Genomic DNA, 15,902 nt, shown 5'->3' with positions numbered 1-15,902 from the left:
AGCAACAGAATAAGACACACTTTTATTAAACGGTAAGGCAGAAAATTTTGCCAGTTTACAACCACTACAATCTGAAATATCACTAGTGTTCACATGACCCAAAGCACCACTAGAGACCAAAAAACGTAAACGTGAAACTGACACATGTCCTAATCTGGAATGCCAAAGATAAAACTGAGAAGACAAAGGACTCAAATGAAAAGAAGATAAATCTATGCTAGAGGCAGCAACTGCAGACACTTTGAGATTCTCCAAGACATAGAGTTCCCCCAACCTATGGCCGGTCCCAATCACCCTCTGAGTGTGTTGGTCCTGTATAACACAAACAGAATCAGAAAAAAACACCCAATTACCAGCCTTACACAACTGACTGACCGAAACAAGATTTAAAGCAAGTTTGGGAATGTAATAAACATCAGAGAGGACAATGTGAGGGGTAGTAACAGAACCAACACCCTCGACTGACATAGGTACAGCACTCGCGGACATAACAGAGATTGGTGAAATGGGTGACAAAGAACCAAACGATGACAAATGAGGGGACATGTGATGAGACGCACCAGAATCCAATATCCACAAGGAGGAAGGAATACCTGAGGTACTAGAAGAAACTGAACCCGAATGAGACATAGATGCTGACATGGCCGTAGGATTAGAAACGAAGAACTGTCTGAACTGTTCGAAAACCTGGGGATCCAACGCAGAAGGTGGCATAGTGCTAACAGACTCAACATCTACAGATGGAGCAGCAGCAGCGAACTGTGGAGGACGAGATGGCCATGGAGGAGCACCAGAGGAGCGTGACGGAGACTTTTGCTGCCCATATTTCTGTTGCTGCCCAGATTGAGGCTGTTTGACCTTGTTAAGTAACAACGGACACTGAGCCTTCCAATGATTTTTCTGTTTGCAGAATGCACACTCATCAAATGCAACGTTAGGAGATTGTCGAGTCTGAGTACGTGGTGGCCTAGACTGATCAGTTGAAGCAGCAAACACGACAGGAGTAGTAGTTACTTTAGACCCTTTATCCACTTGAGACTTGATACGAGTCTCCTCTGCAATCAGTTCATGAACCACAGAATCAACAGTAGGGAGGGGAGATCGATGAAGGATTGTTCCACGTAGGCCCTCAAAGTCAGAACGTAGTGCCATCAAAAACTGAACCAAGCGTTGCTCTTCCCGTCTAGCAATGTACGGCCCAAAACCTTTTAACTCTGCAGATTCAGTAAGTGCCAATTGATCCCACAAATCCGACATGGCAGCATAAAAATCTTGAATACTGAGATCATGCTGTTGAAGAGCACGGATATCATACTCCAACTGGTACTACTTAGCAAAATTAGACTGAGTGTACAGTCTTTCCAAATGATCCCAGACCTCCTTTGCTGTGTCATACTTAGCCAATTGCATACCAATTGACTGAGTTACAGAATTGTTGATCCAAGTGATAATCTTGGAGTTATTAGTTTCCCATAAGTCCACCAACAAATCAAAATTTTCAGTTTTATCATCGATAGGTCTTAGTTTTACTCCAGTGATATAACCCCACATATTCTTCCCACGAAGAAAATTCTTCATGACATAACTCCAATAGGCATAGTTCTTACCATCTAATTGAGTACTAATGGACTGGAGAGAATCATCCTTTCCAGTCATTGTAAACACAGCAACACACAAACAATTCAAAAAAACAAAAAGATGCAAAACCCTAGGTTGAACAATTCCGAACGAACAACAATGGCAGCAAGCAAAAGAACGAAAGACGAACAATACCAGACAGCAAACGAATACAGCAGCACCTCAAAATTCGGGGCTCCGCCCCGAACCCCGGACGGGGGCGCGCTGCCCCCCGTACCCCCCAGCGAACTCACCGCGGAGTTCGATCCGCGCAGTAGGTGCCTGCTACAAAATCTTCAACCAACAAATCAAAGGACATGGATCAAACTAGCTTTGATACCATGTTAATAGAACTTTATTGAAAGAAAGAAAGGCTAAGGTTTACAATATAATCTGAAAAGCATGAAAAACTAACTAAAACAAAAGTAGGCTATATATATACATAGCCAATAACCTAAAGGTCCATAAACTAAAGGCCCAATAACATATGGGCTAACAGCATCATTGACTCTATATAGAAACGGGAATTGCTCTCTGTCTTCTGCTTAGAACAGACTTCAGGTATTAGTTCTGTGCTGATCTTTTTCCTTGTGTAGTTTTGGTGCCGGTTGTGGCGGGGTTGAAGCTCATGAGCCATCGATTTTACCCTTTGTTTAGCGAATTCGCAGTAATTAGTCACAAATAATGAGTTTAAACTCTACATGTTGTGCTGTATCAGTAAGGACTGCTACTGTATTTTTGGGTGGAAGGGGGCATGTTCAATTGTGTATCCTATTTTGTATCATTATGTATTAGTTTAATTTTCTGTAGTGACTTGTTCTTCTGGTGAAATGGTGTTATAATGTACTTCTGGTCATGTATGGTTGAACTTTGGTTGTAATTCTCTTTGAAGATTTACGTGAACCCTTCATTCATTTGAGAACTCGAATTCCATTTGTTCAACATTTAGAAGGTATTTTAGCGTTCTACTATGAGTTAGTTTGATAATAAAACACTTATTTTTGTTTTTAGTGAGATTTCGGCCTAAGTTTGTCAAATGTTTTAGGAGAGGGAGTCATGAGTACTTATACGCAGTCTACAACCTTTTCACTTCACGGCATGACTTTTGTGATCAATGTTTGTTGGATTTGTGATAGAGTGGTATCAGAGCTTCGTTTTGTATCAGTATCCAAATCGAGGTTGAACGATTGCTTTGACCACATACTATGGCCTAAGTAATTCTCTTTGAAGATTTACGTGAACCCTTCATTCATTTGACAACTAGAATTTCATTTGTTCAACTTTTAGAAGTTGTTTGATAAACAAACACTTATTATCTGTCAAGTTGGTCGAATGTTTGAGGAGAGGGCGTCATGAGTTCTTATACGCGGTCCACAACCTTTTCACTTCATGATCTAGCTTTTGTGATTAATGTTTGTTAGGTTTGTGACAGAGTGGTATCAGAGCTTTGTTTTGAATCAGTACCCAATCAAGGTTAAATGATTTTTTTGACCACATAAGATAGGACTTCAGACACACAGTAGGTTTGGACAGGCAAAGGCAAATTTACAGCGTAATCTATGGCTTCATGTGAATCGAGTAGCTTTTCTCCATATCCTTTGTATGTATTAAGATGTCGACTAAATAACTATAAACATGTGACTATGAACTCGATTACTATCATATTAACTTGATGTTGTAGTAAGAACTCCTACACTTCAAATTCTGAATCCATTGTAACAAAAGCAAAAGCATGAACCAATGTATCTGTATCACTTTTCTGCTAAAAAAAGTTTATTAATGAACAAAATTCAAAACGAAAATTATCCTTTCCAAAGTTCATTCATGCACGTAATTGTTTTTACGGGTATATCGAGAATTCCTCCACGTATTATTCGACATAAAACGGATTCTTCTTGGATGATTTAAGAAGTTGCTAGGGCGATATATCCACGCTGCTCTAAACCACATTTGAATAACTCCGAGCAATAGATTCGTCATCTCCATCCGAACCTTGCTGCATTAGACATTGTGATGCAATCCCGCTTAGGTGATAGTTTCCATGATGTGTATCTTAGTAAAAGTTGCTTCATTTCTAATTGAGTAGCAGCTAGATAACAGATTTCTCTTCATCAAGCTCATCAATCCTATATTTAATGGACTTAAAGGTGCCACCTGCAGAAAAGAAGACACGGTTAGAAGCCAAAATCGGAAAAGAATTAACTAGGACGATTTAACCTGGAACCTCCATTACCCCAGAAAGATTCAAATGGAGTCAAGTTGCGAGAATAAACAATGGAGGCCTTGAGGATTCCTGACAAAGGAACAGGAGAAGCGTGCTCATCAGTGAAGGAGGCCGATAGACATGGTGGGCCTGTAGAAGATATTCAAATTGCAATCTATCAATGAAGGAGGTGATAGCCATTATCTTAGAAACACGAGGGAAATATGCACCAATTTTGTTTAAAAGTTTGAGATGGCATATCCTTAGGAACAACACTTACTGGTGCACACGAGGCCAGATGCAACACCTATTTGAACATCTTGATCATTAGAAACAGCAGCCCCACAACACCAAATGCTTATCGGTTGCTGATTCTTGGTGACGCAAATTCCACCATCCCGCATCACAATTCAAACTCTTTGCACTTCTTATTGCATTGGACTTTCTCGGTAACTTTATTACCTGAAGAGGTTTCACCTTGTTTGTGATGATGGTATTTCTTGACAAGATGTACAAAAACTGAGATATAAGATAACTTGCATATGGTATAGAGGTTGCCAATTACCTTTTGTTTGACTTCCTCCTTTCTCATCATATCAGAGTCAGCAATCCCATGTATGTTTCAAAGAGAGACTTACAGTTGAAGTCACTGGCGTTCGGTAGCAGCAAACTCGCAGTGCTGGCATAGCAGCAGCACGCCTACTAGTATATGTGAACTGAATGAAAGAAACTTTTATTATTTATGCTTCAGATTATGAACTTTTGAATAACAATTCATTAAACATATGTATTGCAGTTAATATGGATGAGTTGATGTACCGATGAGTTGTTTGTTTCCTCCTCCTTTATTTCTTCTTCATTTTATTCATTCTACCAAAGTAGCTTCTCCTTCCATTCCTTCCAAGTTCTCAGGATCTGACGTATAAAACATGCATAAAATGTCATTTCATGATACTGATCAAGGTCAAACATCAAATGGTGTTTACAAAACATTATCCCAAAATGTTACACACATTATCGTCATAAGTCTTCTAAAAAAATAGTGAAAATTATCTGGACACTTGAGCATACATCACAACAAAAGCTTGCCATTTTAATTTGTTTTTTCCTTATTACCGAAAGCATGTTGTGATGAAACGGGATCACATCATCGACACATTTTTACTTGAAGTTCCCAAAAAGTTCAATAGAGAATTCATCAAACACATTGGAAGCAACACGCCTAAATTTTGTTTCTAAGCAGCAAATAATAGAGAAGAACCTGTCTTAGATAACTGGATATTATTCAGGCCAAGGATCTGAAGCTTGTCTTCTCCCGTGTTATCTTCAACATATTGTTTAATCTCAAAAGCTGAATCTTTAAGTTGAGGGCTCTCTACAAGTTGGATGATTTTCAACGAACAAATATCGCCGAAACTATGCGGAATCTCCTTAAGCTTACGACATTTCTTCATTACTAATTTCTCAAGCAAGGGAAAGGATTCGTCTCCAAACTCCCACTTAGCAGGATTCACTCCATACAATTGCAAATATTTGAGATTCAGAAAGATGTCTTCGTCTCTCATGTTCCATTCTTCCTCCTGGATGATTGTACTAACAAGCGACAAATCTTCAAGCTTGGGCAGTCTCACTACTGTTGATAGTGAGTCGGATGTCAGAGAAAAGTCCCTCAACGACAATTTTTTCAAATTGGAAGGAAAATGAAAATCCCACGACCAATTTGTCGCTAAAGAGGGCCCACTGTCATTTGTGTTTGAACTTTTAAAATCTACTCTGAGGACTTCTAGTTCAGAAAGGAAATCCAATTTCGGGAACCAATATCGCTTTGTTGAATAATCCCATGATTCCTTGAGATAAAATACAAGCCATTGAAGATTGGGGAACCTTATGAAAATATCCTCTGTTTCTTTCGAATAGGAAAACACGAGTTTCGCTAATTCTCTCAAGTTCTCTAACTTTGAGTCCCCCACTATCATTATTGGTTCATCTGTATCCATATCAAAGAAAGAACAAGCAGTCATGAACAACACTCGCAACTTTGAAAGATCCCAAATACTAGGTAATAGTACCAAGGTTGATCCTTCGTTTTTAACCCATAGGGTTTCTAGATTCCTGAGGTTTGAGAAAGATGAAGGCAGAGATTTAACTCCTATACCAATGTATAAGTATCTCAAATGATTCAACATGCCTATTTCATTTAGCAAAGAATCTTTCACCTTCATAAAAGAGTCGCTCAGGATCAACACTCTAAGAAGTCTCAAGTCTCTTAGGTGACATGCATCAGAAAGACAATCTTCCATCTCGTCTCCAGTTATCACCAAAGAATAGAGGTGTTTACCAGAATGCCTTTTCTTTTTTGAACTGAACCAAAATGTTAAGCTCAAACTGCTCCTTATTATACACAATGTTTACAATTCGTGGCATCAAATCTGCAGATGAAGATGCATCACTTGAACTTATCTCTCCAAACAACTTTTCCTCTCTTGCTTTTATCAAACAAAAGTCATGTACAAGATCATGTAGTTGGCAAGTTGGGTTATCACCTATCTCATTGAAAGGAATTGCCAAGCTACTGAAAATTAAATTATCCAAGCAAATTTCCATCACTTCTTCCAAACTCTTTATCCCTGTCTGTTCAACAAACCCTTCGGCACGCCAATAAATTTTCAACAAATCTCTGTTGATTTCTGTGTCCTTTGGATAAGATGCAAGGTAGAGAAAGAAGGGCTTCATGTGATGAGGTAAATGGTCATAACTTAATTCTATAACCTTCATCACATCAACTTCACTGTTCAAAATTAAGGAATTCAAATTATTTCGAACTTCAAGCCACACAGACTTCGTCTTTTCCAAACCTGCAATGACTCCAGCAATCAGATCAACAGCCAAAGGAAGTCCTTTACAATTTTGGGCTATTTCCTTTCCAACTTCCAGTAGTTCATCAGGGAAACTCTCGTTTCCAAATGCCCTTTTCTCTAATAACTCCCAACTCTCTTCTGATTTCAGCAACCGAAGCTTAAGAGGATCAGTGTTGCGCTTTCCATGCAAAGCCACTTCCTTTTGCCAGGTCGTCAAAAGAATTCTACTTCCTTTCTCAACTTCAGGGAATGGTCTTGTTAAATCATCCCATGCTGTAGTATCCCACACATCATCTAACACAATTAGGTACCTCTTTCCAAACAGTTGTCTTCGTAGCTTATCGGCAACATCAATATCCTCACTGAACTTCAAATCTGAGCCAGTAACTTGATTAAAAAGTTTCACCAACAAATTCTTCTCGTCATATTCTTGGTTGCCTGTGAACCATGCACGAAGGTTGAAATGACTACAAACTGATTTGTCATTGTATACTTTGTACGCCAAAGTAGTTTTACCCGAACCCGGCATACCAGTGATTGAAATTACATCAAGATCTTTCGGTCCACTGGTGAGCTTAGTAATTAACCAGTTTGTCTCCTCCTTAAAACCTACAATAATTTTACCAGTTGTCAACGACTTTCTTTCAAGTGTATTCTTGGGAGTGTTTACAACAATGAGGCTCTCGTTCTTGGGAATCTTCTCTGGTAATTGGGAGACATCTTCTTTGATAAGCCTAATTTTTTTCATGGTGATGGGAAATGAGAAAATAAGATGTAAGAGACCATTATCTCTTACGATAATTGAATCGATGACATCTTTAGCCTCATATGCCACATCTAAAACACGTGTCCAAGGATCTTTACAGAATTTTTGATCAATGCTCGGGAAAAAAGATCTTATGAATTCTAAGTCTTCTTTCACCATCCCAATTTCTTCCTTTATCAAAGAAACTAATTAAGCATTGGAATCCAGCAAAACATTTAAGTTTATGTGTAGCAGATGCATAAAGAGCGGTCCTTCACTCATGGGGAAGCACCATTGACATGGGTCTGGGGCTTTCAGATAAACATATGTGAGATCTTCCTTGAGGAGTTCAATACTTTTCTGCAAGTCTAGAGCTGCACAACTTGTTTCATCGGTACTCTCTTCATTCATTGATTTTTCTTCTAAGTTGTGAACGAGAGTTGATACCTCCTTGATAAGTGCTCCAACACGTGCCAAAAGATCAAATACTTTGTCGCGATGAATAAAGTCCTTGGGCATATCTATAAGAACAATTAATAAGAACTCTATCATGGCATGAATGTTTCGAGCCCCTGACGTGCTAGGGGCAGTAACTGTTATCATGTGCTCTTGTAGATGAATCAGATATTCCCTCAGAACTTCTAGAGAGGTTTCCAGGACCTGGTTAATGAAGCGTCCAACTTCTTCTGATGGTGCAGCTTTCAAGTTTGTATAACATATGTGCATCACCTCCAGTTCAATTGGAATAATCTTCATGAGTAGATGAGGTAGCTTTAAGACTTTAGATTCTTCACTAGTTAGATCATCCCAGAGGAAGATTCCAACTTTTTCAGCCATATATTGAAGCTGAGGTAAGACATATTCGACAATCTCGTACTCAACGTAACCATTGAAACTCAACCCATGGAAATCTCTTATGTTGCCACACACTTTCTGAAGAATCTCATACTGAGTCACTAATGGAAAAACCTGTTCAGCAAGATACGTGAATAGATATTGGAGATTCTGGAGGAGGAAATTCAACTGCTCGTCAGTCATCATGGCACTTGATGTAGAATGATAACACGAGCTGATACAATCATTGATATTATCCATGAGGCTAGGAAGGACATGATCCATGTTGTATTTACACCCCACATCATCCTAAATTGGTCGAAGCAGATTCTCAACCTCTTGTCTTGAATAACCCATTACATCTTCAAACTCTTCCAAATCACAATGAGAAAGCTGGACATATGTACAAATAAATGGCAGATGAAATTTTAGCTTTTCAATTTGATTGGCTATGTCGACAGCATTTTGACCTTCTTCATTCTTTAACCTCTCCATGAAATCCAGAACATTGACAACGTCCTTGCGAAGAGCAGAAAATGACACCTGCCAAATGAATAGTTAGTAAAAACATGTTAGTTTTCTAGAAATGAATAGTTTCTTAAGGGTGTACCCAAAATGAAACAACAATTATTTATGAACGGAGATGGTATGACTTACCACAAAGTTTTTTCTTTTTCCGACTTACCACAAAGTTTTTTCTTTTTCCTTCATTTTCCATGACTGTAGGCGTCTTTCAAGTTCTCTTTCTTTAAAATTCTGAGGGTCTGATATATAAAAAGTTTATCAGGAATAAAATTATATAGAAATACAAATCTCTGGTAGAAGATAGAGTTTTACGAACTAGAAGAAAATCCAGTATGCTGTAATTATCAGTTTTTAACAAATCAAAACTGCTTGGAAGTATCTTTAAGAGATAATTTCAATAAAATCAAAAGAAAAATCTTTCCTTAGACTTAGACTTAGACTTGTGGAGATTGTTAGTTTGTGAATATGTAGAAGGAAACAAACAATAGCCTGTCTACCTCGTAGGATATGGTTTGTATACGCACTACTTTCCTCAGACCTCACCTGTGGGATTACACCAGCTATGTTATTGTTATAGTAGTTGTTAGTATTTATATTTGAGTAAATGCACTGTTTCCATCCTGAACTATAAACGAAATAGTTGAGACACACCCAACTTAAAGGGGGTCCCGGACTAATTAAAACCGTATTTTTAGCAACCTTAAATGCCTACGTGGCACATACGTGTGCCTACGTGAACCTTCATGCAGTGTGCCACGTAGGCCTTAAGGTTGGCAAAAATACTATTTTAATTAATTTATTGGGGGGTGGGGAGGTTAATAGGACACCATTTAAGTTGGAGTGTGTCTCACCAATTTCGTTTATAGTTCAACGTGAAAATAGTGCATTTTCTTTTTATATTTTCCAAGTTATTCTTGTAAAATTTTGTGAAAATAAAGATCAATCAATTAATTAGATAAAGAAGTAGTTGAAAGAGCACCATCAGAAACAAGAATCAATTAGCTAGATTACAATTCCAACATTAGTAAAATGTTAAAAATGAGAATAAAACACACCTTTTTTTAAAGGGGTGGGTGGTGGATCGGTTGACAGGACTCCAATTCATATATTTCAAAAACTCTTTATTCCCTAGGAGCTCCAACCCCTTTTTCTCCTTTGGGGACATGAACTCACAACCTTCGGATTAAAAGTAATGGGTGCTTACTATCCGAAAAACTCCCTCTTGTCTATATTTCAAAAACTCAAATCCAGTTTTTGGTTTCTTTTTGAAGATTTGAAATACTTTTAAAACCAGTTTAGAATCATTTTATTCAGTCGATATAGGTCTGTTAACAAAAAAAAAGGTATTACATGCACTATTTATGAAATGACAAAGATATATATGCACCAATTTTTTAACGAGGAATATGTCTGCTCTAAATCGTAAAATTGAAGGCTATATTTCCCCTTGTCCTCTTTAAAAAACAAATCTTAGTCTACCTAACATTCATATTATAAGTTGACTTAGACTTGTGGAGATTGTTAGCTTGTAAATATAGATGATGTTGTCCCATATTTTTTATTGACAGCGCTGAGTTACATATATTCTATTGACCTAAGGACTATGGTGGGGATCATGTCATGGCCCCGAATTTAGAAGCTAGGACTGACATATAACAAGCCACAACCCACTAGGTGAACCATTGAATTCAATCACCAAACTCAAATTAAAGCTGACATCGTGTAATTATGCTGCCAATAAAATCATAAGAAAAAACTTTCTGTTATATCTTTGAGCCGTAATGTAAAATGAAATCCCCGGTATATTTCCACTAGAAGATTGAAAAATAAGAGACTTTGAATATGATGTTACCTTTTAAGGTCTGATGTTTAGTGATAGAAGTCCTTGTTTGAGAAATAGTGTTGACCTGTGGCAAATAGAAGCTAAATATAGTATGAGTCATGATCTGCATGACCTCATGATTTCATGGAACATAATTTGTATTGCTGAGTGGACTGGAACTGCTTATACTAGGAATTGGAAATGTACATGATTTTTCTATAAGGTGCATAAATATGAACTGTGGTCATGGAGCCTACATGGAAGGCATGAGTAGATATCGAGATAACTGAAGGACAAAACTTTGTACTAAGATGAGAATGGGTTGGGCATCATCCTCCCTTACTGGTTTTCTACACTACACTGGCATCACTATTAGAATCTAGAAGTTTGACTTGGTTACTCATTCTATCATTTCCCCCTTAGCTTTAAGCCATCACCCTAAGTCTGTGAACCACCAAATAAACTCTAATCTAAATTGTAATCACTTTACTCTAGAGTCTAGGATATAATCAATACACATAAAACTAAACATTACCCTGAAGGACTGTATCTTAACGTGTAACACCCAATGCTAATATCTCCTTCTAAGATTCAACTCTTAGATTTCTACAGGCCTAAAAGTCATCATATAACCACTTAAACACTCACCAACTTAGATTCTAACACTTAACATGGATATCTCCAAACCTTTGCTAAACCATACTAACTTCCTTCATACTCTACCAATATCACATATCTAACTTATATTTTTCCTTACACCAATATCATCAACTTGTAACCCATAAGTAAACTAACAACGACATCGTATACCATATAGCCTCATTCATACTTATCAATTCAAGGGTACTACTAACAACACACAACACTTAATAACCTTAGAAAATAATTCAATCCCCATATCACCTTGGACATACCTCAATATCATACTTACAAAATCATACTTAATTATGAATAATTGAACTTAAACTCTCGTATGCACTATTCAAGCCAAGTAGACCAAAATCATACAACTAGCAATACTAACCAAGAAATTATTACATCCAATGTTCAAACTTAATGTCTAGTGCTACACATGATTTAACAACCCACCTTACATACTATTCTTACTTGGAAGCTATAAAATAAAACATCAAGAAACACTAGTCCACTAAAACTTTATAACAACAATAATTGATCATAATTATATAGACTATTTTATTTATAATTGTAATGCCTCAAAAACGGGTCCCGAGATGTCACACGGTGCTTAGGACCACAAGTCATCTCAAGCTAACCCATGAACTAGCATACTATTAAGCAACTGATTAAATATGTATAAAATGACTGAGTTTATTGTGTGGAAACATAATAATAATGGAATCTATGAAAACACAATACTGATACAATTGTACATTCTGAGAAAGTCTGAAAAGAGAGTAGCTGGGATGCGACTCCAACTACCACTAATAAATACATGTGGGTGATAAAGTATAGTACATAAATAACATCTAACTAAGTCCCCGAAGTAGGAGGACTCATCATCTGCTGGCTGAAATATGCAACTGTCTGAATATGGTATGCGTGCTACCACCGAACTAATACCTACATTACGAGATTATCTAGAACATAGACATATATGTGGATAAGTACTTTAAGGATGTACTAATTATATGAGAGTGAATGCATAATTAAAAACATCATCTCATCATCATAATTTGTAAAATCATGCATGCTAAATGTAAATGACTCACATAAGCTGGAATATCTGAAATGCTGAAATCTGAAATCATGAATAGTAATTCAAACTTTATAAATCTAGTGAGTCGTAACATTTAGTTCTAGAAGTTGTACTTGTGTTCTGTCTTTAAATCATATTATCTAAGTGTAGAAAGGACTCATCCTAAAATCTGAAATCTGAAAGCTTAAAACTGTAATTAAATATCTTTCTGTAAAGCATAGTATGAATAAATTGGTGAGCCTTTACACTTATTTTTCTAAGAGCTTTTCTGTTATTCTTTCTTACGAATTAGGAACTTTAGGAGGTACTTCTAACCGACATAAACCATGTGAGCTATCATGGAGTCCAACATCTTACCCATGTTGGGGAGATTTGTTCTACCCTTGCCATCGGAATAGAACCTTAACTTAAGTGATCACTGACTTATCCAACTATGGGCGCTTAAAACCTATGGTGGCTTGTAGTTCTGGGGCATGAGACCTTGGAATCATACCCAACTTGGTGCTAAATACTACTCCCATACTTATCGCTCAGAACTTATAGGAAATCCACTTTAAAATAGCATAAGGGCTTATATTGAAAACCAATTATGCTTCTCTTTCTTTAAATTTGAAACTATATGAACAATGTAGATTTCTTATCTTATCTTAGGATCAAAAGATCAAACATTTACTAAAAATCTGTGAATAAACTTATCATAGGATGCTTAAAGCATCATCTTTCTTGAAATATCAATATATAAACTTGGGCTTAGTAACCCATACATTAAAATCATGTCAAAACATCATAATATTAATACTAAATCATGAGAACAATGATAATTCATCTTAAAATCTATAAATTTCTGCAATAGGCATGAAAGTATGCAAATAGACATGCAATTTAACTTCAAAAACATTGAAAATATCATAATCTTAAAATTAGCAATAATGGGTATGAACCCTAATTCAAATCTCATGAATATTCATTTAAAATAATATGAATTTGTAAAAAAAACTTGGTTTTGGGCACAAGGATGAAAGAGAATTCTTGTTCATAAACCCTACATACCTTGGTAGATGATTAAATGAAGAATCTTGAATTATTGATTTCTATTTGTGTAATACCCGTTCCTTTTTCCTAGCTAGAAATCATCTCAAGGATGCTACGACTTACTTTGAAATGCAAACCTATCTTTTTACATGTAGTATTTTTGAGATTTTTATTATTTATCACGTGGAAAATTGAGTTATCTTTCCAACGGTACCAATTTTGTCCAAATCCTACATCAGACGAGGAAGTTATGGACGTTTTACTTGGAACTGTCAGAAATGCCCAGGTATGACGACCAAGTTGACGGACCGGCACATAAGTGACGGACCTCCACTTTGACCGTCATAGACAAGACAGTTGAGCCACGTACTGGATAAGGACTGATGGACGAGTTGATGTACTATCAAAGTTGTGACGGACCGTCAGTCAGGACGTCAACTCTTATTTAGTGAACCCCATTTCTAGTTCACGTCTGACAGGCTAAGTGATGGACCGTCAAGTGTCTGACGGACCGTCAAATGTCTGACGGACCGTCAGTCGAACCATCACACGCCACGTTTAGTTTATTTCCAGGTCATTTTAATAGGGGTATTTTGGTCACTTACCACTCTCCGATATACCCAGATGAGTCCGAATTTAGCTATTTTGCACATTGTTATTCCACAAACAAAAACTAGGGTTTCTCTCTTAATTTAATCCTTAAGGACAAGACCCAATCCTCTTCAAGAATCAAAGGATTTCAAACCCTTCAAGTTCAAAAACGTCAAGAACCCTGAGTCAGGTATGCGTAGTGTTCATCCACGGATTCCTTTCGTCCGTAGAGTTCAAGAATCAATCTTTAAATACCAAATCATAAATGTTTTGTGGTGATAAGATTGTACTCATGTTGGTGGTTGTTGTTTGTGCTATAGAGTAGTAATTTGATGAATTTTCATGAAGGTTATGATCATGTAGTTAGAACCCATGAATTTGGGTAGTTTAATATGGTGAAATTCATGAACACACCTAAGCCTTAAAGAATGTATGCAAGGTGTTTGATAAAATGCTTAGAATGCAAGAAATTTCATGTTTACATGGTCCCATATTATCTACATGACAAGTCCATGTTAATTATATAATTCAATATGAATTCCATACCATTGTTTTGTTGCTATTATTGTGGTATGAAGCATTTATGATAATAAAGTGATACAATAAGTACATGATATATATCCCATGCACTCTCTACCATGCACAAGATGTTGAAAACTACATGTGGTATATTATCCCCTACTTATGATATTATGAATTGTGAACTCCAATCTTGTGATCAAGTTATGTCATGTGTGTCAGTTTCCTTCCATCGAGTCCTGGGGGTATTCGTACCCAAAAAAAATATAGTTGTGTGCCTAGAGCCAAGTCACGTTATCCCGATAATCTCAGTCAAGCCATGATCTATAGAACTCAGTCAGTCATATGACTCAGGAAACCTCCGAAATCTCATGATCTCAGTAAAATCTCAGATAGTAGTGCTATTCTGTCAGTCAACGGAAGTCAGTTACTCAGTCCATGTACAGTCAGTTAAATTATGTTCAGTCTCTTTAGATAGGAGTAGAAGTTAGCACCGAGTGAACCCAAGGATGGGAACTCACCTGCTAGTTTAAGGTGTGATTCTTAGCAGTCATCCTTGTGTTCCAGAACTACGTAGCCAGCGTAGGTTGAGACATCTTAACCTTTCAGACTAGGGTTGATGAGGTGGCTAAACCTGTCAGTTTAGGGTTCCCACCATTCTCATTTGAGTACCTGCCAGATGAGGGTCACTCACAACTGTCCTTACTAGTGGCACGGATTGACACCCCTCTAGTCGGGGCAGAGATTGGACCCCAACTTAGCTATATGCATTATTGGGGCATGTCGGTTAAACAACTACCTCCCAAAGTTTCAGGCTCAGTCTCAGTAAAAGAAATTAGATAGTTCTTCAGATATCAGTATACCAGGACTGCCCGATACAGTCAAATTCAGTTATAGTACGGAACTCAGATAGTTCCATCAGACCCAGGACTGTAAGACACAGTCACCCATGTTGACAGAACCATAGTTTCAGTCATGTTAGAAATCAATAAATCCTGTATTAGCGTACAGATCCACTATTACGTATTTATATTTCCAGTTATAATGTATGTCTGTTTGCACTCTCACGTTCATATTAGTCGGTCAGTTAGCATTGCTCATGCATGTAAACCCTTTTCATTTAGCCTACCTCACTGGTATACTCAGTACTCCAGTTGTACTGACGCATTTCCGCTATGGTGCTTTCTTTTCATGTTATACCATAGGTTCAGAGACACGAGTTCCAGACCAGTAGTAGCATTCGCATTCCAGTATATAGAGCTGCAGTAAGTCATCTTCATTAGAGGACGATATGATTCGATTCATTTATTATTTCAGCTAGTTTTCAATTTACGGAGTTAGTTGGAGACATGTTCCTTTAACTCCTTATTCAGTCAGTACTTCAAGTCTTTCAGATACAGTTCAGTTTTGATTCAAACTTCAGTTATCTTGGGTATTTT

General features: G+C 37.2%; 1 protein-coding gene and 1 pseudogene across 1 annotated transcript; both read right to left on the bottom strand.

Moving 5' to 3' along the window:
• On the bottom strand, window positions 1-1,298 carry LOC124894968. Its single transcript, XM_047405459.1, has 2 exons — window positions 594-1,298; window positions 1-312 (listed from the first exon to the last, which is right to left on the bottom strand). Exons 1-2 carry the CDS (start codon window positions 1,255-1,257, stop codon window positions 275-277), a joined length of 702 nt encoding a protein of 233 aa, XP_047261415.1. The 5' UTR covers window positions 1,258-1,298; the 3' UTR covers window positions 1-274.
• A 2,038-nt stretch (window positions 1,299-3,336) lies between these two features.
• LOC107873698 lies at window positions 3,337-11,653 on the bottom strand (annotated as a pseudogene).
• Between the last annotated feature and the right edge of the window lie 4,249 nt (window positions 11,654-15,902).

Source organism: Capsicum annuum, unplaced genomic scaffold, assembly GCF_002878395.1.
Source record: "Capsicum annuum cultivar UCD-10X-F1 unplaced genomic scaffold, UCD10Xv1.1 ctg78736, whole genome shotgun sequence".
NCBI lineage: Eukaryota > Viridiplantae > Streptophyta > Magnoliopsida > Solanales > Solanaceae > Capsicum > Capsicum annuum.
Note: the sequence above shows the minus strand (reverse complement) of the source record. Positions and strands in the feature narration are given on the sequence as shown.

What these genes read in the sequence shown, in the direction of transcription:
- LOC124894968 (XM_047405459.1), bottom strand. Translation starts at nt 1,257, where the DNA reads ATGTCGGATTTGTGGGATCAATTGGCACTTACTGAATCTGCAGAGTTA. An exon ending in AGTTTCTTCTAGTACCTCAG is followed by an intron (nt 313 to 593) that starts GTATTCCTTCCT and finishes TGTGTTATACAG; the next exon opens with GACCAACACACTCAGAGGGT.